The following is a 26,570-nucleotide window of genomic DNA, read 5'->3' as shown; positions in this document are numbered from 1 at the left end:
TCACTTGCACGTGTGGACGTCGTAGACGCGCACGCACTCCTGGCAGCTGACGTAGCAGCACCAGTGGAAGATGCAGTGGCACTTCTCCTTGCGCTTCTCAGTCCGCGTGTTGTGTCCGCGGCCGCAGCACAGCAGGTCGCAGCCCTCGATGCCGTGCGACGACACGTTGCAGGCGCGGTCTCGAGTCCCGAAGGAGCCGGTCTCCGGGTTGGGCTCGCAGAAGTTGGGCGACCCCTCGTAGTAGACCAGGTCGCGCTCCGTGGGGTGCTTGAAGAAGTTGTACTTGACGCGCAGGGTCTCCACCCAGCCGCGCGACTCGCGGTGCTTCTCCACCACCATCTCCGAGGCGCTGTCGTACTTGTCCTTCAGGTAGTCGCCCAGCATGCGGAAGTCCGGCTGAGCCCACCAGCAGGTCTTCACCTCGCAGCTCCCCGACAGGCCGTGGCATTTACAGCGCAGGTGCATGTGGTCGAGGATGGTCTGGGAAGAACACAAGAGACACTTTAATGGTCACTTTTTAGGATTTTTTAAAAGAAAATAGACCCTTTTACAGTTTGTAAACAATGATGTGGTTCGGGAGTTAATTGGAGAGCAATAAGTTATATATAAGGGCATTAACCACCAACAATTCAAGGATCATTTATTGTCATTATGCAAAACAGTTAAAGCCCATTTTCAAACAAAACAAATTTACAGTAGTACATTCCTGTAGTGCATTTTTGGAATTTGCCTCACAATGAATGTAAACAGCAGCAACATTAACAATTCTCTGGGTAGATTATATGGCCGACATCTTCGCATTAAAAATGAATGAGGAAAACATTGTCCATCATCTTTGACTAATGTGTTTAGGTTGGCAAAACTGTTACCAGACATTTTAATGCTGGTAACAGTTTTAATTCAATGTTTGAAGCTTAGTAACTCGTTTGGATGGCTGGAGCAAACAAAACAGCACTTCCATAGCCAACATGAACACACATAGTTTGATCACTTCTGCTGTAAAAGGGTCTATATATATATATAGTACCAGTCAAAAGTTTGGACACACCTTCTCATTCAATGGTTTTTCTTTATTATTATTATTATTATTATTTTTCTTCTACATTGTAGATTAATATTGAAGACATCCAAACTATGAAGGAACACATATGGAATTATGTGGTAAACAAACAAATGCTCAACAAACCAGATATGTTTTATATTTTAGATTCTTCAAAGTAGTTGAATGAGAAGGTGTGTCCAAACTTTTGATTGGTACTGTATATATATATATATATATATATATATATATATATATATATATATATATATATATATATATATATATAGGTTATAAACTTGACTTGCTTTCATTCCTTTTTTTTAAAGTATGTACAACTTAGTAAAGCCTGGCAAGGATCCAACAGCTTTCTTTACCCATTTTTACTGATCCCTTAAAGCAACAATCCACTATAAATATATATTTAAACTGTTAAGAGTCACTGGCCCAAGGCTTGAAAGGTAGCTCCACCAGCTTAGAGTCACAGCAGTTACAACCTTTTTCAATAGACGGATAAATATAGAATAGATACAGAAACTTCTTAAAGCACAGACATCTTATCTGCGGTTCAGTGTGCCCGAAAAACTACTTTCCCTTACCCAAGACATCTCTAAATGCACTACTCTTGGCAGAGCTTTGGAGCTTTTTCTACGAATGTTTTGACATTTGTTTGCTGTGTCTCTCAGTTGCCACTGTAATCCACTTTGAGGCTGTGAATGATTACCCTTCAGAGCCACCTGTCATGGCCTACAGGCAGTGAGAATCTGATACTTTAAAAAGGTCGATTTAAAAAAAAAAAAAAAAAAAAAAAAAAAAAAAAAAAAAAAAAAAAAGCGTAATTAACTCAAATATGCTGGTCTTAATTTGATAACTGACTCAGTGCTTGTGGGGACAGTGAAGTCAGAAACCACTGAGCAAGATCTGTCGGAATTTTTATGGTCAGAAATTCACAGGAAATTAAGTAATGCAGATTAACAAAACCGCCGAGGACTCGCAGAGCAGGCCAAGAAAAACAATACGCCACTGACTGCAATTTATTTAAGTGTCATGCAGCTGTGAAGTACAGAGGCTCAGTACCGCCGCCACTGCTGCTGCTTCTCTCTGAAGTCACTGGCTCACACCGTGAGTGCGCCGCCCACGGGGCTTATTTCACCTTTTGTGTTTTCATTTTGTTGTGCTTTTAATTCAACAGCTATATTTAGCTGCAGAATTCCCCCAGCTGCGGCGGAAGGCAGGTGGCTGTGGCACCTCTGGCTGAGGGAGGGGAGCGTTGAGGTGGGGGTGGTGGAGAGGCTAGTGACATCACTTTGTGAGCTTGTCATGCCAACATCAAGTCCCAGAGGGCCCCGGGGGGCTAAACACTGGAGCGTGAGAGGGCCAGGTGGAGAGCAGAGGAGAGTCCTGACAGGGCCGCCGCTCACTGAGCTCCTGTGGTCTCCCCGGCTGCTCCTGTGCGCTCACATCAAAGGGCCGTCTTGTTGCCGTGTGGTCCCTCCATTTGCCCCTCAGCGAGCAGCCGCGGAGACGATTTCTTTCTCCCCGAGCGGTGACAGCAGACAGTGATGTTTTAAGTCTGAGCTGATTTCCCCTTAAACTCACTCGGGTTATTTGACTGTCAGGGAATTTTTTCATTGGGATGCAAAAAGGCATGAAAGGCGAGGTGTGTTGCTTAGATGAGTAATTAACCAGTCATTCAAAGTCAAGTGCTCATTTTTCTGGTTGGAAACTCAGAAATGCGCAGACAAGTCAAATACCGAATCCCACCGCCGACACATGAACAATCAGTTATCCCCAACAGTCATGTTTTCTGGATACATCCTCTCCTTTTTGCATCACAGTCAGGTCCCTGTCTATCATTTCCCTTTTCCCATTTTGCTTCAATCCGTAGTACAACGAGGGCAGAGTTCATCTAATGAATGTCTTATATTACGGTGAGGTGGAGTCCACTGTATAAAATGTGCTCCACAATGGAACCTGCTTTGTTCTTGCAGAATCAGTCCTTCAGTCCATCTTCCAACTGCTGATCAGTTTAGTGTTGTGGTAATCAATATGAACACTTTCTGGCCAAAAGTATGTGGATTCTCCTGTCCACTTCTGTTTTTCTGTGCTCAGTTAAAGTGAAGGCAGATCTTAAAGGTGCCAAATGTGATATTCAGAACATAAATATAGCATCAAACAACTATTATCTGTGGCAACCTCCCCTTGTGTGTTGTAATCAGAGCGTATCTCTGCTTTGTTTACGTTGTCAGTCCAGCTGCAAGTGCATGCGAGACACAAAGCGCAATGTTCATAGCCTTGGTTACACTCCCAAACGGACGTGTACACGGACACACGGTCTGTTTGGAGGACGCGTCAGCACTGTTGCCATTGTTTGCCTCCTTTGTTCTGTAAGCACTGTTAGCTGCTAGCAACTATCTCAGGTATGACCATGTTGAGAGCCGTGTGTAGGCAATCCCTCAATCATGGATATGCTATGAATTTTGAATTGAGCTCTTTGCTGCAGCATGGTGCTTTTAGTGTGTAAGAAGTTGACTGGCTTGCACAGAGCTCTGATGTTAACCCCATCCTACACCTTTGGGATAAACTGGAACTCCAATCTTAGTCTATTAGGCAACTAATCTGTCCTTTTAAATCAATTAAGATTTTTCTGCTTTTTTTCATGCTGAGTGACTTATTTCCGAGAAACTTTTCTCTGATAAGCACAAGATTTAAAGTGGTGCTTTTGTGTGATTCTTCGTGGAGGAAACTCATTTTTCCATATCTGTTAAATAAATCAACTAATCCATTAGTCAACAAAATGGTATACGTCGACTAAGAGTTTTCTTTGGTTGAGGTAAGCCTAGAGCCAGACCTGATCACCTAACATCAGTGTTGGACCTCAGTGATGCTTGTGTGGCTGAACTGAAGCAAATCCCTGCAGAGAACTTTTATGGAAAGCCTTCCCAGAAGATCGGAGACCATAGCAGCAGATGACTGCACATGAATTTGGACCAATCATATATGAGTGTTAAGATGATGATTAATATGGAACATCTGTGCACATTCTCCTCATACGTCTCTAAGTGTGTTTACCGATCGTCCCGCCTCGTTGTTGTGTCGGTTCATCGCCGAGCGTGCGTCGGGACGATTCTCCCTGGCGTCGGCGAACTCCCTGGACACCAGCACCCCGAACTCTGCGTCCTCGCTGCAGCCGCCCCACTTCCAGCCCTCGCCGGGGGGCCCCTTGTGGTGGGAGTCGCAGCCGCACATGGTGGACGTTCCCTCAGCGCAGGAACGCGTCACTGCGAACGCCACGCCTGCTGAAGCGATGGCGTGGACAAACGCCGACTCTCTGGTCGCTGAGAGAGAGACGGACGAAGACAGGGAGAGAAAAAGAGAGAGAGTCAATCTTGTGCTTCACATGGACGATCCTAACTGCTGCCAACATCCGGACAGAAGTATTGAAAGGGATTTCTCCAGGCAATAACCTTTAAACACAACATTTCATCTTCTAGAAGTCACATTTATGCACCGCTGTTTGCCACTGTGAAAAACAAGAACCCCTTTGGAAAAGAAAACTTTAACCCTCTATTATTTCACAATATGTAAACACTGCTGCCAGTATTTCCCATATGATCATCGTCGGCGATGAGGAAGCACACACGACATGAAGGAGCCTAAGAGCAGAGTCCCTGCAGTGACATCAGCCCATTGTGGCTGTTGTCAGGAGGGCCTAACGCTCAGTGGGATCTCAGTGACCTCCTGTCATCCCTGAGGTGTGCTGCTTTGCATCTGGATAGTGTTTCAGGAATGTTGTCACCCCCCACCCCCCAACTCCCACCCGTCCCCCTGTTCAGGAGCCCAGGGCCTTCTGGTGAAACCTAGCAGTGTGTCGGCCCCGTTTCTTTTTCTTTTTTTTTTTTTACACCGAGGGATGGAGTTACGCCTCCTTTTGAAGGCAACAGCTTATTATGTAACCAGACACCATTGTTTCACAATCACAGCACACTTAGCGTGGCTCACCCATTACACTCCGCTGGCTGTGTAACACACACACACACACACACACACACACACACACACACACACACACACACACACACACACACACACACACAGAGGCAACTACTACGTGATCTGAGTTTTGAAATTTGTACGAACACGACCAGAGAATTAAACCCATATTTTTGCGGACCACAGCGGCTACTAAAGCCAGAAATTCCTCAAGCTTTTCTGCTGCCAATGAGGCTTTCGAGACTCGATCAGAATCAAGTTAACAAGCCACAAACACAGTTTACCGATGTTTGGCTGGAGGCCGGTCGTATTTTCCCACTCTGAAAGCATCTGCAAGCAAAGTTGCAAAACAACAAAATATCGTGGTTTTTTGCCTTTAGGGCTAATACGATTTTTTTTTTTTCTGACATTATGCATGCTAATACTGTACAGGGTGAAATATCACATGGATCATTTCATATGTTTTTTTGTGTTGTGAAAATGTAATGCAGATGCTGAAATACACAAATATATTCAGTAATATTTGCAAAATACCAATACAAACTGAACCCATGTGTTATTTTACATATATCTGATCCAAACAATGAAACTGTGTCTCTATAAAAACTGTATTTTCACCGTTCATTCCCCGTAAAAGGATACAGTTTTGCTCTAAATCCCCAGCGTATGATTGGATGACACTCCGTCCTCAGGTTTCGGGCATCCCTGCTCGCCCTGGCAGGCCTAGCCGGGCCCTCCACAACGGGGGCCTGTGAGCCCTGGGCCCCTGGAGCTCTGGCTGTTAGCCATGGCTAGCGCTGCTTCTGCTACCTGCTGGGCCCATCAATCCGCCTTTGTTTCCCTTGTGTCACACTGTATTATCCGCACAAAGGGCCCAGCGACTCGCGCCCCCACAGCCCCGCTCTGCCCGGAGCTGGCATTCCCTAAACTCCCTAACCCCCTCCACCACCCCCTGTCTCTCCCTCTCTCCAGCCACCCCTCCGCCCAACACCCTGAGCTGAAATCCCATACACCACCACGGGACCTCAACCCCCCACTTCCTCCAGGCGTCCACCGACAGCGACGCCAACGCCAACGCACAGCTTAAGGTGGCTCGGTCTGCTGGTTGGTAGCTCATCCTTCCTTAACTCCCAACTTTTCCATTCATCACTCCCAAAGTGAGACTCTCATCCTAGCCTCCTTCCTTCCTTTCCTTCCCCATCTCAAAGTGCACACCCGGGCTGAGGTTGTTAGAGATCCCCTTTCAGCCTGTTTTCATGACAGAGTCAAAAGGGCGTGTGAATGGGGCGTCCGTGGGAGCTGGACTGTGTGAGGCGCGCACTGGTCTTCATGCACAGTAGGGGTTGAGCGGAGCCCCCCGGCCCTTTTCTATTGCCTGTAATCTCATTTGGCCTCCCCTCTCCCTTTTATTTGACTGAGGAGCTTGGACTGCTCACACTGCCCAGTTCTGCCGGGATTCCTTCCCCTCTGACACACAGGGTAATTCATCTCCAATCAGCCAGCCCCGCTCACGACACATAAACCTCTACCTTTTATAATTAGGGACTCCAAGGTCGGGACACCTGTGCCTATTGCCCCCCCCCACCCCCTCTCTGTCAGGTTTCTCTAAAAGTACACAGTTTGTGTGGAAATATCGTACAATTAGTATTCTGCGTGTGAAGCGCCTGATGGATGCTTCCAGTATATCAGCTGTCGCTTGTCAGGTTTGGTTGATGGATTTTCTCCGCGCTGACCCTCTTTCATGTACGAGAGTGTAAACATGGTTGGGGGAAAAGAAACTCCAAAGACAAACGCGTTACTGGAGGTATGGACGGATGGATTTGAATAATGTGTCGGTGCTTGTACCTGCTCCCCATTTCTCACTGCAGAGCAGGAAAGGTGTATATTATTGTAATTGCCCCAGTTAGGCGTTTGTCAGCAGAAGCCCAGAGAACAGGCAGTGCTCAGCCTAAGGGGCCACGTTTTGTAGCAGCTTGCAAATAGCCTCAGACATAGTTTTTAAACAGTAGCAGTTTGGCATAGATTGTTTGAATCATAATTTATTTTAAACGTTGAGCCTCGGATAGATATGTACATGGTGAGTCAAGCACCTGTAGATTAATTTACCTTTATCCAGCACGGGGCCGAAGATGGCCAGGTTGTCCTTGATGGTGGTGCAGTTCCACCGCCGGCCCCTGAACTGGTGCTGGCACTCCTGGATCCCCAGCTTGACCCCCTCTGCCACGCTGGGCATGATCTCTATGTAGTTGCGGCAGAAGCGCAGCTGCTTGGGCACCAGGCCGGGGATGGAGCCGCACAGGATGGGTTGCGAGCCCAGGGACGAGTACTGCTGCCCAAGGGCCAGGGACCTGAGACAGGGAGAGAGAGAGAGAGAGAGAGAGAGAGAGAGAGAGAGAGAGCGAGAGCGTCGTCAGGACATGAACACATCCGTGCATCTGTGTAAAGCATGACAGCGGATTGTGTATACAAAGAGGTGCAATAGGAGATAAGAGTTTAGCACAACAACCAAACACCTACAAGCCCATCACTTAACTTACCTTTTAAAAAATCATATTTCTTATTCTTTGCTTTTTAGGGTTTGTATTAGTTGAACTTCAGTACATTTTTGGTACAAGCTAAACATAGCACAAAACTGTCAAGTAGTGAAAAAAATGTGTATGTTTGGACAAATTAGTATTGTTTTTAAAAGATAAGATAATCTTTATCTTTTTGTTCATCCAGAGGGATGTACATTCTTTGGCCAGATTTATAGTTCCTGATTTATAGCAACATTTAGTCTGTTTTGGGAGGATTTTATTTTCTACACATTCTCATTCCAGCTCATCAAATACTGACGCTTTGTCAGACGCACTGGGTGGCCCATCGCACATTCCCAGTTAACATGTGGTTTAACGTTGTAAATTCAAACAAAAACACTTAGTTTGGTTTAGGAAAAACATAATGTTTGGACTTAAAATAAGATGGGAAATTACGTTACATAAGTATGGAAAACAGGTCACAATTACCACTGACCTAACTTTAAAATAACTCAACACAAGTTTCGAACATCGTCGACAATTGTAGTTACTTGACAGCCCAGGACGTCTAATACAGACGCTAAAGGGTGTGTTTTGCGTGGGTATCAGACACCGAGGGTTGTGAAAAAAAGTTAGTATTTGATGCTGTTGGAATGAGAATGAGTTTATTTAGGGCTAAGCAAAAGTTAAATGAAATGTAATCGTTTTGCAGAAAAACAAGTATATATATATATCTCTCATTGTAAGACATCAAGAAAAGTATTTTGTATTGGTTTCATCTTTTAAAACCCAACCCCACTGCTTTAACAATTCCATAGGATGTAGGAAGTGAGACTGCTTGCCTCACAGTAGAAGTCTGTACCTTCCTTGAACTCACCCCTACGATAGCAGAGATGGTTGTTTTTCAGGGAGGCCTCCGTGAAAGACAACCATCTTTTTGAGAGATCACTTCTGTAATTCATTAATCTCAGGTTTAACTGTAAGCGTAGCTCTGTGACAGCACAGTGATTTATACCGGAGTGTTTTATTGACTTATCTGATTAATGTAGTTTATACTAAGAGCCTGCTGTTTATTTTGTCTCTTTTTTTTCAACCAGGAGGGGAGGGGTTACAGGCCCACTTCAGGGCAGGGATACGAGCTATTAGTTCTGAGTCTTCAAAGTGTTTCCACTTGTTAGTATACACAGATCTGCTGATCTAACAGATAACACACCAAGACCTGTCTGCTCGGGGAAAAGCCCCCTCTCTCTGAGAATCAAACACCTGCCTCTGCAGTCCCATCACTGATTTGCGGTTTTCCATCTGTAGCTGAATTTTGATAAGACTGACAGCTTGACGTTAATAAAAACCCCCAAAAAACAGTATAACTGAAGATATGTGCCTTTACCAGAAGACTGGTGCAGATGTGCCCAAGCAAGGGATTAATCACCACGACGAGACAGCCAAGATCAGCTCGTGATGCCAGAAACCATTATAGTTTAATTCAAGTAATTAATTTTAATTGCTTTTATTTCTCTTGAAATAAAACAGTGTGTGAGAGAAGGGAAAACATGTTTGCTTCGTCCGTGTTTTAACATGCTTTTTGTGATGACAAGCTCAAACGAAACTGTGCAGTTTCAACCCGAAGGTCGTGCATTTGCCGAAGGACGTTGGACTCGAAGTTCTTGTTAATTTATATCTGAGCGTACAACGCATCACCCCGAAGACGTGTTGTTTCTGTGCAGGGCTGCTGCGTTCTCAAGAGGCGATCGCTACTACAATAGATGTGTCGGCTGCGTCTGTGTCCGACAACGTGGCGCTGGAGGCCGCAACGGGATCACGGGGGGGGGGACAATTGACGCCGATCAGATCAGAGCGCCACTCAGGATGACCTCAGGACCCCCGCAGGGTGCAACCCAATCGTGGCGGCCACTGACTCTGACAGATGAGTGCAGCGCCGTGCCCCACCCCAACACAAAAGTCAAGCCATTGAAGTCACAGGAGAAGAAAAAAAAAGAAATCCCCCCTTTGGTTCCCAGCTCATGGGCACTTTTGCTTTCTACACATGGCTACTACCAAAAAAAAAACAAAAAACCTTCCCCCACCCTTCCCTCCCAAACACTGTTTTTGATCTCAGGTGAACGTTGTTACAAAAGGCTTCAAGGTATCACGGCTTACACACTGAGACATGCGAGTTGTTTTGATTTAACAGCTGGTGTAATGGAATATATGACGATTACATAATCAGCTAAAAGACACTTGTGTTGTTGGCTTCCTCGCAAACACTGACGCACAACAAACAATTCATATGTTTGAGAGTGAAAAGCCTTTCCGCTCGCAGCTCCTCAAGGACAGCACGGTTACATAAACTATTCAAAGACTCTTAAACACTGCTATGCATGAGGAAGACTAAGTCTCTTGTTTCAAATTCAACTCAATAATTCAAACTTAAAAAATGCTGTTTTGCCCGATTTGATGTTCCCATGCAGTAACTGGATAGTGCTCATCAATCTCATCCATGTTCTTGTCTCAAGTTTACCGAAGCGAAGGCGGCCACATGAGCTCATCCGCCGGGTCCCCCATCCCGCCAACATCGCTAAGTTCAAGCGTTGCTGACTTCACTCCGTCTGGTGACTGAGTGACTAAGGGCCCTTAATTACACTGTCTGCTAGCGTGGTTTCTGCCCATTAATCTCCCAGTCGTGAGACGGACCGGAGTGGGCGATGCCCCTGCACACAGAGCTTGAGTTTGAACCCTCGGCTGTCACATGCTCTGCAACAACATCACTCAGTTCACTCAAAAGGAAAATCCCTCCTGCCCGAGTGAGATATCTCTGTGTTTAGACCGCTGTGCCAACCTTTGCTACATTTAAGGCTCTGCTCAGGACGGCTAAACCGCTTACCCATCGCTCCGATACCGGCTTTGGGATTTTTTTGATGGAATCAATTACCTAACCACATGGGACTTTGTGGTGGACATAGAATGTTTAGACTACAGGCTGTGGATCCACCAGCCTATTTGTCTTTGTTTGCAAAGGATGTGCCTCACTTGATCCATATGGACAGATGAGATGAAAGGGGATATCTTTTTGGCTAGGTGCTAATGAGAGTCTTAACCCTGAGGGTCTATAAGGCGTATCGTGCAAACAGACACACACACACACACACACACACACACACACACACACACACACACAGACGCATGCAAGCAGGCCACATGTGAGCCATGCTGATCCTGCCTGCTTTGCCTCATTTCTGGGAAGCCACGAGCAACGTGTCTCAACCGAGTGAGGGAGCAGCAGACGCCGAGACCTCCGCAGAAGGCAGAATGCCGGGGGAATCTGCTGCAGGGGCCGAGCAGCAGCGAGCGGCAGGGCTTGGCAGGTGCATGCCCGGGCAGGTCCGTATGGGGCCTCTACTGGCCTGGGGTGGGGTGGTGGGGTGGGGGGTTTACGGCTTGGTTGGGGGTTTTCTCCGTTTTTTTAAACAGGTCTGATGTGAGAGTATGACGGGCCGCTGGAAACCACAGAAATGAAGCAGAGGAAACAAAGGGATTCCACCACACACCTCGCTGAAGAGTGGAAATTCACGCAATCAAGACTGTAACGCCGTCAACAAAAACATTTGACTCAACCACTCCCAGTGCAATACAACCGTCACTACACTGTGTGAGAAAAAGTGGCAGCATCTTGCAGATTGTTTTTATTTTTTCCGTGAGCAAAGAATCTTGTACTGTTAGAAATCTGTTGCAGCTGTTATTGTGGGAGGTCTGCATTACAGGGGTCAGTGTGTAGCACATGTCTGTGCACAGATGGGCTTCTCTTTGTGTGACAGACTCATGTGTCCAGAGGCACAAAAAGTACCAGGTGACCCTCTGAACCTGTTGAGCAGAACATGACACCTGACCTCACTGCCTTTGGCCTGATGGCCTACAGAAACAAGTTCATGACCAGGCTCCCGTGTACAAATATCTAAGAAGATCTCCGGCTTGTTTTCCCTCATTATTCAAAGCCATTATGATCAGGTGCCAGCTCAGATTCTACGATCATGTAATCTTCAATATATCTTGTCAGAGTTGCTGCTCATCTTTAAGAGAAGAGAATAAAACAAGTACATTTATTCGGGGAAACCCAGTGTAGGTCTTTTGCAGTGTTTTGGTCCTGGTCCTAACCTCAAGTCTTGAAAAAAAGCATTACATGGCAAAGACCTGAGTTACATTGTGATGGTTCAAAATGGTTTTACATTACTTTTGTATAGTTGAGAAGATGCTCAGCCTCAACATTTGCTTCTCATATTGTTTTTACATTTGATGTTTACAATAAAGCCACACTGCTTAACATTTACTGTTCTCCAAAATTATTAATTTTGATTATTAGGTACAATTATCAATAATGTTACTGTTATTTGTAATAATTGTATATTTTCATGTTTTACAAGAAATATTGATATTTTGCTTCAGTTTGAAAAAAATCGAGGAGGTCATATGTCACTTCCGGCGGCCATCTTTGATCATAATGCGATAATTTAAATGTATTGGATAACGTTAGAAGAATCTTTGAGGAATCAGCACGTCTTCAAAATAGTGGCAGGTGTTCCTTAAACGACCTGCTGACATCATTAATCAACATATGACTTTAGGATCCAGAAAGATGGAAAAACAGCTAACGTTAGCTAGCATTAAACGTTAGCACGGTGTCTTCCAATATCACGTTTTATCTTAAAAGTAAATTATAATTTATGCGACACGACAGCTTGGTAAAACAGTTCTACTATGTCTTTAATCATTCCGCATTTTAATGGAGTGAAGTTATTTTATCGTAAAAATAGTGTTTCATATTGTTGTTCTACTCCTCAATACGCTCGCGCACCCAGCTCATAACGTAAAAACATTACGTACATTTACGTAAGTCACGTTAAATACCATTTTGCTTCCGAGTCTCTGCTCCTTTGCTTAAGTACAAGTTAGCAAAAAGTTGAAATAGTCCATTACAAGTCTTAATTTTAAGATTTTATTGAAGTAGAAGTACTTATTAGCATAATGTACTTATTGTACTTCACTAGTAAAAGTACCGAGAGAAGCAGATTAACAGATGTACATATTATTGGTGAATGTTATCAATAATAGATGAATATATATGCATCATTTTAGTGTTGAAGCTGGTTGTGGTGCAGCTGATGGTTTAGTTGATTAAAGTGCACATATAGCTGTACAGTAAACGTAAATATAGCTTTTAAATAAACGCAGTTGAGTGAAAAGTACAATATATCCTTCTAAAATGTATTGGGGTAGAGGTATAACATAACAGATATTGGAAATAGTCCAGTAAAGTATAAATATCTCCAAACTGGACTTAAGTAGAGGCCCAAATTGAAAATATGTTTTAGGTCCATGTTGTTTTGACTGAAGTTTTTAGTGGCTTGTAGTTCAGAACAAATTGGAGTGTTGAAGTGGCCCAAAGTATGAGGAAGAGCGAGGGATTAGAGAGCCTGTCACAATCCATCCCTTCATGCATTATTCCTCAGGCGCTGTTCAAAGAATCATGGAAACCTGCATGCATGTATGAAGGCAGAGTGAACTGCATGGCTCTGTTGCTACTTGTATGTTCCTTCTTCCAACAAGGTCATTGCTTAGATAGATAATGGCAAGAGGTGGGATGCCTTTGTTTGTATTGCTCATTCTGGGCAAACATTGTTAAAGAGTTTAATTGCGGACATGCTGAAAACTGCTAGTGGATAATGACATAATTGAAAGTTGGAACAGTCTTGGGGCTTTTGCTTTCAGGTCAAGAGGAGACTTGGATCTGATGATGTATTCATGTAACTACACCTTGTGGGTGCAGAATTAGGGTTTCTAAGTGAGTAAAATCACCAGGATTTGTTCTGTTCTGATTCTCTAATGATTCAATGATCCAAATTTATATCTCTCTTCAATAGAAAACGTTTAGGTGAGTTCTTAAATATGAACTTTATTATATTTCCTGTTACTCTGCATTTATTTAACAGCTATTTTACAGCTACCTATGTTGTCGAAAGTGGGATTTCTGTGTATTCTTCTTAATAATAAAACAGGTTTTGCTGCTGTGAAAATTTCAAAACACTCAATCCATCTGAAATTCAGAAACTTTGCTTGTCCCTGGCTGCAGCAATGCTAAGAAGATGGCGGCATTGGCGTTGCAGGAAATTAGAAACGCTGACCAATCAGAGCAGACTGGGCTTTTTTGGGAAGGGAGGCTTTGAATACAGGTATATTCAGCCAGACAGAAAGAGAAAAACAAAGTGTTTTTTAACGTTAAATCATGTGAACATGTTCTCGTAGAAACCCGGTTTAACATATTTGATCGCGGCTTCAGATTTGATAAAACTATCACATTCCAATGGTTTTTTTTACGATTATTGATGATGTGTTCCCTGTCTGAACAAGTTAACTTATTTCATTAAAGAGAAATTAATAAAGTCGGCTTATGCTGAGTTTGTGCCTGAAGCGTTGAGTCCTAAGTGCATTCTGTCACCTCGTCTGTGAGAGTCGGGCTCCTGAAAAAAACACCTTCTGCGGTAACAGACTGCGAGAATACTGTTTGCATTAAACTCCAATCTACCTCTAATTTACCTCTATATGTTGACGCCGCAGCTCAACTTGTCAGATTTGCCCGGAGGACATCGTGCTGCTAACCGAGGCCCTGGCAGAGCATTTCAGAGACGTGCGCATCGAGAACATTGCCGTCGGAATATCATTTATAAATCCCACAGCAGAGTCCGCAGAGAGACAAAGACACTCAAAAGAGAGTAAGTGGGCCAAGGAAAGTTGCCGGCTTTGCCCGAGGATGGGACTTTTTTTTTCCTGGTGGAAGGCTGGAATGCAAAGCTGCTGTCTGTGTTTTGTTGTCTTCCCTTTTGCTTTGGCACACTTTTGATTTGTAGTTGGACAGCTCCTGGCTGATCAGATAAAAAATGACAGGACCCCTGAAAAATGTTCCAACCTGTTCTCTTTCTGCCTCCCTTCCTCTCTCCTCTCTCTCTCTCTCTCTCTCTCTTTCTCTGCAGACTGTTGCACAAAGTGTGGAGTTGGGACAAGGAGCCCCTGCAGTCACAAGTATGCAGACGTGAAGAGGGAAACTGAACAGGGTGTAAACTTGTGAACCTGCCCGTCAGAAAGGGAATGAGAGCTGCAGAAGCTGACGAATGCACGACAGACTTGAGAGCTCTGCGTCCCGGTCTGTCCATAAGTGGACACACCAGAGTCTGATCTGTTTGTCTTGAAGGGACAGAGTGAATGAGAGTCTTTTTTGGGGCGACTGTGTGAATGAACCACAGCTCAAACACTGCCTTGTTCCCGGCCACCGCTCATTAGGGGCAGCTTGTTGGCACTGCTGCTTGAATTGTCAGCAGTAATGCATCCTATGCAAATCATAACTCGCAGTGGATTGTCTGGAATCTTCCCATTGTATGTCTGGAATTTCTTGGTGGCAGCATTGTGTGTTTTTAAAAGTCGTTAAAACACCTAATTGCTGTTGACTTTCGCATGCTTGGGTAATTTGGAAGGAAAAAAAGCTGTGGTGTGATTGTTGGGGTTGAACTCGGTTAACAGAGTTTGCATGTCTGCAGATGTTGCACTCAGACTGTTTGTGTCTTCTTAATGAAACCAACTCCTTTGACGTTTTTATGTGTAAGGCTGGGTTTTGTACATCGATATGTTTCGGTGCATGCTCAAATGTACCGAACTTTAAAGCTGGCATCGAACATCTGGACAGATTTGCAATCTTTGACCTGATTATTCCAGATTTTAACAAAAAAAAAAAAAAATACATTTTATTTTGGGAACTTTCTTGTAAGGCTGTTTGTTTTTAGAAAAAATATTGAATAAAATGTCAGACCTTTGGCTTCTTGTGTTTGTAGAGACAACGGTTATATGTATCACTTAGAATTATTGCGAAAAAGATACCTACCCCTACAGGGCTGCACAATTAATCAAATATTAATCGCGATCATGATTTGACTGCGATAGTGACGCTTAAAATTCTCTGCTAATTGAAAACTCTGCAGCGATGCAAATCAAGCGCTTCCTAAACTAACAGCCAGCCACTAGGGGGCGATCAAGATGTGTTGGCTTCACCAATCATGACGCTGTGCACGCAACTTTCTTGAATGTTGCTGCTGCAGTCCAGCGGCAGTGTAGAGGAGTATTAATATACTGTATTTACTTGTTTCTGCAAAAATGCACTGATTCAGGTGAAAAATAACCTTAGTTACACTCTTATTATGATGCAAAGATTTATACTTTAACAGGAATGTAACATGGGAGTAAAAGAAGTGTTCTGTTTATTTAAAGTGCAATAAATATTTTGACCTTAAAATCAATTAAATCTCAATATTGAGCAAAATAACAGTTTTTATCATCTTGGCAATAATCGTACAGCTCTGCCAGCAATAAGCGTACATTTCTGCAAATATTTTCACCAAGTCATAATTATTTATGTTTGATTTTTGTGATCGCAAAATTATGGCATTGTTTTTTTTTTTTTTAAATGCGTAAGCTGAATTCCTTACAATAGAAGAGACATTGAATGATCGTCCTCTCTTCTCTTCCTTTCCCTCACTGCATCCTGATTAGTTGTTTGGTTGACCCGGTCACTGACCTGAGGGCTTTGGCTGAATACAGGCTGTACAGGTGTGAGCAACACATCACCGTCACTGACCCCTGTGTGTCAGAGAAATGGCTCTCTGCGCATAATTAACCTCTGTAACAAGCCACGCAGGTCAGGTCCAGCCAGGTAATGAAGACTTTAAATATCATGTGTGTGTGTGTGCGCCACCACACGTGTCCCCTAATGATCCGTCTGCCTCTGGCCGTTTGCCGTTCTCCCTTTGAGGAACTGCCCCGGCCTGTGTTTTAGTGCAGCTAATAGCTGTGCACCAGGGGGACTTTGTCATTTCCTACCAGAGCACACTGTCCTTTGATAGCGTTTGAAGATTAGAAACTCGCCCTGGCTGCTTTGAAATACCACTCTCCTTTGAACCTCTCCGCCTATAGCTGGAGTTTGACTGGATAATGTCATCCCGACATGCTTGTTCAGTGACGACAGTCCCGTAAGTTTGTTTTGTGAAATGAAACGTGTTGGTTCAGCACATGAAGGTAACTCTCACTGACACGTGCAGTTAAAGGCCGGTGCATTTATTGTTCATTGTGATAGGTAATACTGTTTAAAGTCAGCATGTTAAAATGCATCTGAGTCGTAAAAAAGGGTTTTGCATTGGCTAAACACCTACTCTAGGACATGTCACATAATCATACATGTTTTTGTAGAATTTACTCCCTCCATATGTCCCTGTGGATGTCACTTTCTGAGACATTTCTCTTTGGCTTGAGCCCAAAATTGCCTTTGACCCTGGCCCTATGGCGGCCCTCAGCCATTCATAATGGAACCCTAAAGTTTCATATGAATGACATTCTTCTGGCCTTTCCTGCTCTTTTCTGTACCTTCCACCACACTGCCGAGAATAAAAGCCGAACATCCTTGATCTTTTCACACAAGGGCGGCGGACGGAGGATTTTCCCGGCCGTAAGAATCATTTAAGTGATCCCTCTGCCAATGGTCTGGGTTTTTTTTTTGGGGGGGGGGGGTTGAAGATTGGATTGAAGATTGGAGGGGGGGGGGGCTTCACAGTCAGATAATGACATTCCTGAGACCCAGAGATGGACTCTAGAGCCCCATTTAAGCCGCTCAGGTTGAACTGGAAAAAGGTCTGTGTGTAGACTGGGCAGTTTGAGGAAACCTAGATGGCTCGGAGAGGTGCGACACTGATATTATTGAGGCCCAAGTGGTTCCCGAAACCTCCACAAGTAGTCCTTCAAACAGCAAACACACATTTAGACAGGAAGCCGTATTTAGGGATTATGCATGCTCCAGATTTTAATTAAAGGATGATAATGCTGAATAGAAGATTAGTATTTATATGTTTAATACATATAAAATTATTGTTATTTTAACTATAAATCATTTATAAATGGTATTTCTTGCTTTTTGTTGAGATACAGTTACTTAAAACTTGCATTTTCTTTTGTTTCACCTGAGTGGAAGTGAAAAGAAATCCCTGTCTAGTGCACAAATTCAACGAAAGATTGATTGATCAGGACGGCATCGGTTGCTCATTACACACATAATCGTCTTAGCACTGGCAAAGTGTATGCTGATTTATAAAACATTTTCAAAATGTTATTTTTTCGAACAATTTGCCATGCAACAGCGCAGTTTCTTTATCCGTCTTTGTGTCTCAGTTTCCTCTATCCCTCCCTATTATTCTCTGTTCAATTTCATAACCACAACAAACCACAAAGTTTTCCCCCCAAACATTTTGGGGGGAAAAGTGGAATCAATATGAGAATATTCTCTACTTGAAATTGCCAAAAAAATTACATTGTCTCTGCTTTTCTAATGAACTGTATGTGGAGTAAGAGAATAACACTTATTGGATTTAAATCGTCTCGTGGCTGTGCGGCGAGATATGACGGCGTTAAACCGATAATCGCTGCTGATGCCTCGATGGCTCATGTTGGAGCAAATTCAGCTGAGCTAATTCCTTGCTGAAAGTGACTGTCATCGTTCACTTACAACCGCCGCTGTTTAGGTAAGGAACACAAACAACACAGCCGGCTTAAGCTGTTGAAGAGTTAAGCCTCGATACACAACACTACCACCTCTGTGTTTGATAAGAACAGAACATTATGTCATAGTTCTGAGATGTTGGTGTTCTTTGATTATTAAACGTTGGTTAAATGGTGAAACCAAAACGCAGCAATAAGTCCAACAACAGATATTTTTTCATGGATGGCGTTGTCAGATAATTGGACAGAGTCGCTGTGGGACCTGTGGAGTACGTGGCGTCACAGCAAAGCCTTAAGCTGTCATGAATTCTTTCAAACTTTGTTTTTTTTTGCCCATGTTGTGCAAAAACGGCTGTTCGACCAACATTCTTGCAATTCACCGCTCCGTCTCGCCTCTCTCTCTCCAAACCCACCTCATTAGTTTGCTATGTCTCTCTACTGCACCTCATCTTCGTCAGTGCATATGTGCATATCGGCGGAGTTATTTATGCTCTGTTTTGTTTTTCAACACCCCGTCTTGTAAAAGCAGTGCTGCCAGGCATAAAGCAGTCAGAACTGCTCTTCCCCCTCAACCCGTCCCACCTCGGCTGGAGAATTTATGGCCGAGTCGTCGCCCCTGAGACAGAAGCCTGAGAGGAGCCTGCTTGGGCCCTCTCTGAAACACAGCACCCAGCTCATTTTGTCTCCCTTCTTTTGACGTGTTGGACACCGAGGGGTGATGCCACTGACGGTGCTGTTTGACACCCATTCCTCAGCACCTTGCACCCCAAGTCACCTGGAGCCACGGCTCATGCTTTTCATCTTTCCTGGCCTTTTTCCCCGGCCCGCACTTCAAAAAATGTGTCACCCAAATCAAAGGTTGGTGCGCATTGTTGAGGTTTCAAACATTATACCAGTGTCATGTAAGCTCCTTGAACAGAACAGCTGCAGGTAATTCACACAGAGATAGAGGGAGAGAATCCCGGGCTCCTTTGTCGCTGTTGTCTGATGCTTCATGCTGAAGCCAGGAGTGGGTGTAAAGTCCTCTCTGCCATTAACACTTCAGCCCTGTGGCCTGTGCGCTTGGCAGCCGCCTGCTCTGTAAATGAAACCAGAAGATGCTCGCGGTTTTGGACGGCGCTACGGTGGGACCACATGCTAGTTTGGGCTACTAAAAGTGCAGTAGCTCTGACAAGTATTGTGTCGCGAGCCAAAAGAGCTTTGTCATACACCCACGCAAAAATATCTCCAAAATAGAAGCTTTATGTTACAAAAAAGCGAGACCAGGAGCTATGAGGTCAGCTGCGTGTAGCTGAATTTGTAATGAGATAAACCTTTAAATTTCAGTCGCTGGTGCCAAAAGCGATCTGGGATAATTTAACAAAGAATAAAAGCCCTGCGGCACCTAAACATATTGTCTCCTGACAAATCCGTAGTGGAGGGGGTGAATTGTGGTACAATTGAAAAGCAAAATGATATGCTTAACTGTTAGAAAAAGAACAAATTCATTTAATTGCAGCTGATGCCTCATGGCAAACCGCAAATTTGTAGTATTTTTTAAATCATGTACAAGTTTGTCAGCGGCAAGGATTTTGTATTCAACGCATGTCATACATCTAACAACAACAAAAAAGACAAAAACAATTCAGATTCAATTCACGGCATGTTTAAAAGGGCCGGCAAACGAATGGAGAACCGGTGACGCACAATAGCAAACAAAATGACGCTGATCTTATAAGTCATGATCGTTGAACTCCCTGAGGCGCTCCTAAAATTATATGGTTGCACTTCAAGAAAGAAACTGATTATGGTGTAGAAACAGGACCTTCTTTTGAGGCTTTGTTGAGTTTTGCTGAGCAACATCAGTGTTGTCATCGTCCTTCAAAATCCACGATTTATGTAATAATGATTGATCTCACTGACTCACACTGTTGTGGGGAAATGCCTCCCAAGACCTTTCACTGCTGTTGGACAATTCATATCAACATGGCAACCTTTTTCTGTGTCTATTTACCTTTTAAAATTTAAATAAAATAATATATTTTTAATCATTAAGTGGTTCCCAAACTCAAAATTCAATCTCAATATGATAAATGGACCTGAGTGTGGAGGGGGAAAAGAACGGCAAACCTTTTCCGTTACACTAGTATTTTGAGGTTAAGATTCTTTGGACTGGGCAGGAGAACATTTTTCCACGCAGTCAACTGAAAGTGCACACTCTGCCCTCTCAGAAATGATCATTTGACCAAAAATCCTCACTCTCACTCTCTCTCTCTCTCTCTCTCTCTCTCTCTCTCTCTCTCTCTCTCTCTCTCTCTCTCTCTCTCTCTTTAACAGGGTCTGATGCTGAAACTGTGGATTTGTACTCACCACCAGATGGGATAGCCTCCAAGCACCCGCGAGCTGGACAACCACACACACATCAAATATCCAATCAGGTACAAATCCATGAGGTAAGCCTTGTAGTGTGTGTGTGTGTGTGTGTCTGAGGGTAAACGGATCAATACATAGAACTTCCAGCAGGCAGCGAAGAAGAGTTTCCAGACAGAGTCGCTTTAGGGCCGCTTGATTGTTGAATGAAGATTAAAATGATATTGAGAGAAAGAAAAAAAAAAAAATCTTCCTCCTGTTTTCCCCCCTTCTTTGAGTCGGGCCAGGAAAGTGTGTCTGTCTCCTAGTAGTTAAGAGAATAAGTGTCTCTCACACACATGCACACACGCTCCTACCCGTCCTCTCCTTCCCTCCCTCTCTCTGAGGTTCTTCCCTAAGGTAGATATCTTTTTCTCTCTCTCTCTCTCTACTTTTTTCTCCCTCAGGATGCCTCATCCACAGGCCCAATATTAAAGGGGGGGGGAGAAGCAAGGAGGGAGGATGGGGTGTGCGGGGGGATGAGGTTTGGAGATGTCAGCTGGCAAGCCAATCACAGAAGATGGCCTTAGGTTACGAAAAAAAAAAATTATTATTCGTTCCCATCTGTCAATCACACGCCACCCCCTGGTAATGTGGAAAAGAAAGGAAAGAGTGAGAAGAGGGGAGGGAGGGAAATGAGAGAGGGAGGTATATGGGGAGGGACAAACGAAGAAGAAAAAAGGTAGAGTAGAGTAGAGTTGTTACTCAACTTGTTTCATGTGTGATCATTGAGAAAAAAAAAAAAGAGAGTCCTCCATGAAGGCCAGCTTCTCCCTTCAGAAGTCTCGGGGGTTTAGCTGACGTTCATGTTGACACATTGATTTTTTAGGGGTTGTGCCCTGACTAATTGATCCGGATATACGTGAATACTGTGCTCACACACACACACACACACACACACACACACACACACACACACACACACACACACACACACACACACACACACACACACACACGTCAACACACGCATAATCTCCGTCCCGCTCACAGGGACATATACAGTGAATTTTCTAAATTGTTGTCCGCCCACCCCAACAGGGGGAAAAGGACATAAAAGGGGACACAATAAAGCCATAAACTGCGGCGGTGGCTGGGCCAGGCATGCAGGGGTTATGTGGCTGAGCGGCCCAAAGGCGACACATTTTACATCAATACTATTGTCATTCTGATGGGGCTGTGGGGCGAGCAGCCGCGGGACGGGGAGGGGGGGAGACGGGGAGAGAGAGACAGACAGAGTGAAGGAGGAGGGTGGGACACTTGTGATGGACTTAGCCTGAAGTAAGCATGCGTTTGATTCACACACAAGGAAACTGATCAGGACGAATACAAACAAGATACCGAGCAGAGATCAAACAGCCGGCTGTAGTGATAAACATCTAGTTAAGGGTTTTGTCTCAAAGGATTATCGGTCGGTCGGGGAAACAGTGACCGCCACTGACCACTGCAGGAGACATTTGTGAAACCAATAATGAAGGGTTTCATCTGTGTAATGTTCATACTTCACAGAACATGACTTTTTAAGAAGAGTGAGGCTCTGAAGTTTCTCTGACATCAGGATTATTCAAATCTACCGTCCAGTTTGCTGCTAGATTTGTAGAAGTCTGTGGTAGGATTGTAGTTTCTGTAGTTGAATTTCAGGACAATTCACTCATTTGTGACATGATTTAATGAGCACAAAAGTATTTTTCTTCTGTAATTTAGATTTAAGGCTTTCACTAAACTCATTGGAAATATATTTACAAGAAATGAAAGCAGATTGATTACCTGATAGATTTAACAACATGTGTGCAAGCATGTGTGAGGCAGCATTTAGGAGATCTGTTTCCAAGTAAGGAAGTTCATAATAAGTTTTATTGATTTCATCCTGATTTAATATTGTCGCAAAAGAAAAGAATGGAAATCATTTACGTGGCCCAGATACAATTACAGACATATGATACGTGCGTTTCTTTAAGTCGTATATTACATTAGAAGGCTTTTGAATATCACACTTTAACTGTTGTCATGGACTGTCTTTCTGCTGAAGACCTCCAGAGAGCGAGTGAGCTCGGAGAGGAGCGAGGGGGCTGGAAGGTCGCTCAGCAGGGGCTGGGAGCGTGCACTCTGCAGAGAGGAGACCCCAGTGCCCACCGCAGGGAGAGAGAGAGAGAGCACAGTGACCACAGTCTGGAGGTCAGTGGAGTGGAGTGCCCCCCCCTTCACCCGCCCCTTCTGTGTTTTTATTCCTCCATAACAAAGAAGGTAGGGAAACAGGCAGTGACTGAGCAGCACTCGACCTACCGCCCTGTTTGAGGGGGGGGGTTCCTCCGAGCCTCTAAATGTGACAATTATTGATAGATATCTTTGTGAAACTTGTATGAAGCCCGCTCTCCTGCCAGTCGTGGTGGGGAGTCCTCCACATAATACCCCCCCCCCCCCCATAATAAAGATGGCTTTTCAATGCCTAGAGTGGAGTATGTCAAATCGGTGTTGACAATGATGCAGGTCTGTTTTCCATCACCAACATTGTCATGTGTTACGGCATCGCCAGAAATGTGCCTCGCTCAGCTCTGGGCCACGACAGTGGTCTGATTTACGAGCGCAGGCAAAAGGAATCAGTCTGCGGTTTGCATCTGAACAACATTGAAACCACGTTTTCCCAGGTCGAGGCCACAAGTGCAACGCGACCCGTCTGGGCAAAAAAAAAAAGGCAGCAGCAATTTTTGAGTTCAAGAACATTGGAAGCCCATTTTGAAAATGTCTTGACGGCACTTGTGGTGGTGTTTTTTATTGTTGTGCAAACCTCAGTAGGTGCACAGGAGGAGAGAGTGTGTGTGTGTGTGTGTGTGTGTGTGTGTGTGTGTGTGTGTGTGTGTGTGTGTGTGTGTGTGTGTGTGGGGCGCACAGCGGTCCCCTACCGGGCCGGTTTCTACGGTGACCTGAGAAAAGGCCGTAACCAGGTCCGGCTCTTTCTCAGGCCTAATCAGCGTATTACCACAAAGAAGGACATGTGTTCAAACCTCCCCCCCCCACCACCATCCACCTCCGCCTCTCAACCCTCCCTACTCAATCCGACCAGCATGGCTGGACACAGGCAGCCAATAAAACCAGGATTAGGAGGGTATCTACACACACTGGGCTGTAGCGACAAAGTTTCTGAACACGCCCAATCCCGCCCTGCTCCCTTCACAAACTTCTTTTCATCCCTCTCTGTCTCTCATTCCTCCCGTCCTTCACTTTATTCCACTTGCTCTCCCATGTTCATATCCTTCCCTTTGCCTCCTCCTTTTCAGAGCCCTCACACCATAAGCTCTTCGCACAAAGAGGCATCCAGAAATTACTCATTTTGCCGGAGCAGTTCGGCAAATTCACAATGAATCTTTGCCCGCCTTCTCCCTTTATGCTTTTTTTTTTTGCTGTTATGATAATGAAATGTGCTCCATCACAATGACAAAGCTGTGCATGAGTTAGGTATTTGTGCATGGGTGAATTTATGTGAATTCATGCTGGTTTACATATTTTTGCATGAATGAATGCTCTACATAAAGTGAAAAATTGGAAATCTCCCATTCGAATTTCATGACCGCGGACCTGATTTTTATCTACCTCCATCTGTGAAGTGATGGCCTGATAAATTGATACCAGATAATGACGATAATAAGGTCCCGGTGTCCTCCGTCTGCACAGGAAGTGCATCGCGTTTACCATCATAATTTGTCTGGAGAACTTTGGAAGTCATGCGCCTCTAGCCGCCTCACCTCAGAGTCCCTCGCTAATGTGTCCTGGAAATGGGAGAGTGTCGGGGATAATATCAGCGCCTTTGTCAGGACTTTTTAAGACGGGGGACAAAGACGACAAGGGCTCGTCTCCCCCCCACCACCCCCAAATAAACCTTTTTCATTAGAGCAGCAAACACTTCATCCCTCGGCCGTGTGAGGGAAGCTCTGTGAGCCGCTCAGCGAGGTCCCACAGGGAAGAGCCTAAAAAAGACCCTCAGCGGTCTTCAGCCGGACACTGAGGCGGCCTAATTAAAGGGCACTTAAGCCCCACAATGTGCGGCGGCGCAGGTTGGAGTTGGTGGGGGTCCCCGCCGAGAGGGGGGGACAGAATTCATGGCACTCGTAAACAAGGGAAGTCCAGGACAGAGGGACAGAAGAGGGCTATGTGCCAGAGACTTTGTTCACACAAGATGAAGAGTCAACAGCCTCCCCGTCCCTCACCCCTCCTTAGCCATCCCCCCTAATAACCACCTTCTTCAGAGGAGCTGCAAACACAATGCCGTCCCACTCCCCTCCTCTTGCTCTCAATCACTGTTGGGACAATGAGGGGAACCCCCCCAAACCACCACCACACCACCACCATCCTTGTGCCCCTCCCCGACCCCCAAACAGACACTTCTTTTATTGAAATTCTTTGGTGTTCTAATCCTCAGCTTCCTCCAGGGGCAATAATGGACTCCCTGCGTCAGCCTTTTCCAGCTAGGCTATCATCCAAGCCGGCCTGGGTCACAAGTCCACCTCTCTACAGGCCATACAGGCCCCAACGCCACTGACCGCAAGAACGTTTGATATTAATAGCCGTGCATATTTCTGTATTATCAAGTATTCTCTGGAGCAGTGTTTCACAAACTTAGTTTCAAAAACCATCAAACCATCGCGACCCAAAACACAACAGGCCTTATCTATAAATTGTGAAAAAAGCGAATTTGGGCGTTTAAATGACCATTCCTGACCATCTTTACTTTCAATATTTATCAGCTTTGTTGAATTTTAAAAAATCCCCTCTTGGTTTCACTTCATGTTAATTCATCTGTTCACAAAGAATAAACATGTTGGTTGGTTGATTACGGCAGCTATTATTAGTACAATAAGTGCTAAATATTATATTGTTTATTGTGAGTAGACTGAAGTCAGATATCTCTTTGTCCTTTTTAAAGTCTTATTGACATTAATGGACAATGGAAATGGACGGAATATTAGAAATACCTCTCAGACGGTATAAAGTAACTGAGCCACGAACTATAGCCTCAAAAAGGATCTCGAAGTTCAACAAAAACTGCACATTTTAACTATCAAGATGAATGAATAAATGTCGGAATATGTTGCATTGAGCCAGTTGTACAAATCATAACTGTGCACTGTACATACATCAGGACATAAACATTCAATTAGCATGCAATAGCATTAAGCCACAGACAGACTACAACCATACTGCTTAGTTTTGGTTGGTGAATTATCATTCTTCTTTAAATGAAAAGACACGCTGTCACATCAAAAATATTCACTTCACAGTAGCAATGTAGATACTTTTATATAAAAAAAAAAAGTATGTACAAGTAGAAGCACAGTGGATGAGCATTGCTTGAATTTAATACCTTTAATCTTGACTACACCACTGTGCGTGTGGTAAAGTTACTCTACTGAAGGTGTTTTACAGTTAAACGTGTGTTGATGGTGACACCTGCTGGTCAAACAGAAGCAGAAGCTCTAGATTGTCAAGTACATGAATGAAATGTGAGAAAGTAATGTGATATGAAGACTATGACGACTTCTTGATCATGCAACAAAATGTCATCAGTTGTGACAAATGTCCATCATAATATACCAGAATCCAAAGATGATAAGTTGTTTGATTTGATAGAAGATACATCTGCACATGGAGATCTGTGCAGAGTAAACTTTATTTGAGCTTTCGGTTCATCAGAGCATTCAGGATTGAGTATTGATTGATCAAAATGTGCGAATATCTCCTCTCTGCGTTTGAACTTGAAAGATCAAACCAGGTGGAACGGTGGTTATCCTGCAAGTTGTTTAATTTAAAATGATGCAAAACAAAAAAAAGCAAGAAAATCTTTGTTTTCCAAATCTTGTATTTATCTCAAACAGGAGCAGAATGTGAAGCTTCTACTTCTGTAAAACAGATAATTTTGCGCACTGTACATTACTATTGTGATTTGTTAAATTAAGGCTTGTTGTTGAACAAGTGGACAGCTTTTCCCTCGATGGGTTTGGCTAATGTCTAGGATTAAGTTTCTGCACTGACAGAATTGCAACATCGCTGCAATCTCTGGTACT

General features: G+C 44.1%; 1 protein-coding gene across 2 annotated transcripts; it reads right to left on the bottom strand.

The window, feature by feature from the left end:
• wnt3 (wingless-type MMTV integration site family, member 3) lies at positions 1–20,555 on the bottom strand. Of its 2 annotated transcripts, none has more exons than XM_054598613.1 (4): positions 20,476–20,555; positions 7,139–7,380; positions 4,112–4,377; positions 1–480 (listed from the first exon to the last, which is right to left on the bottom strand). In XM_054598613.1, exons 1-4 carry the CDS (start codon positions 20,553–20,555, stop codon positions 1–3), a joined length of 1,068 nt encoding a protein of 355 aa, XP_054454588.1. The 2 variants fall into 2 exon arrangements, with proteins under 2 accessions (XP_054454588.1, XP_054454589.1); XM_054598614.1 differs by lacking the exon at positions 20,476–20,555 and adding an exon at positions 16,334–16,353.
• Positions 20,556–26,570: the final 6,015 nt, after the last annotated feature.

Source organism: Anoplopoma fimbria, chromosome 5 (assembly GCF_027596085.1).
Source record: "Anoplopoma fimbria isolate UVic2021 breed Golden Eagle Sablefish chromosome 5, Afim_UVic_2022, whole genome shotgun sequence".
NCBI classification, from domain to species: domain Eukaryota; kingdom Metazoa; phylum Chordata; class Actinopteri; order Perciformes; family Anoplopomatidae; genus Anoplopoma; species Anoplopoma fimbria.
The sequence above is the reverse complement of the archived record's forward strand: the minus strand, read 5'-3'. Positions and strand labels throughout refer to the sequence as shown.

Bases quoted from the DNA above. Each gene is read 5' to 3' on its own strand.
- wnt3 (XM_054598613.1), bottom strand. From the start codon at position 20,555: ATGGATTTGTACCTGATTGGATATTTGATGTGTGTGTGGTTGTCCAGC. The intron at 7,381-20,475 runs GTGAGTACAAAT...TCCCTGTCTCAG, and splicing joins GGAGGCTATCCCATCTGGTG to GTCCCTGGCCCTTGGGCAGC. The intron at 481-4,111 runs GTAAACACACTT...TGTTCTTCCCAG, and splicing joins ACAACGAGGCGGGACGATCG to ACCATCCTCGACCACATGCA.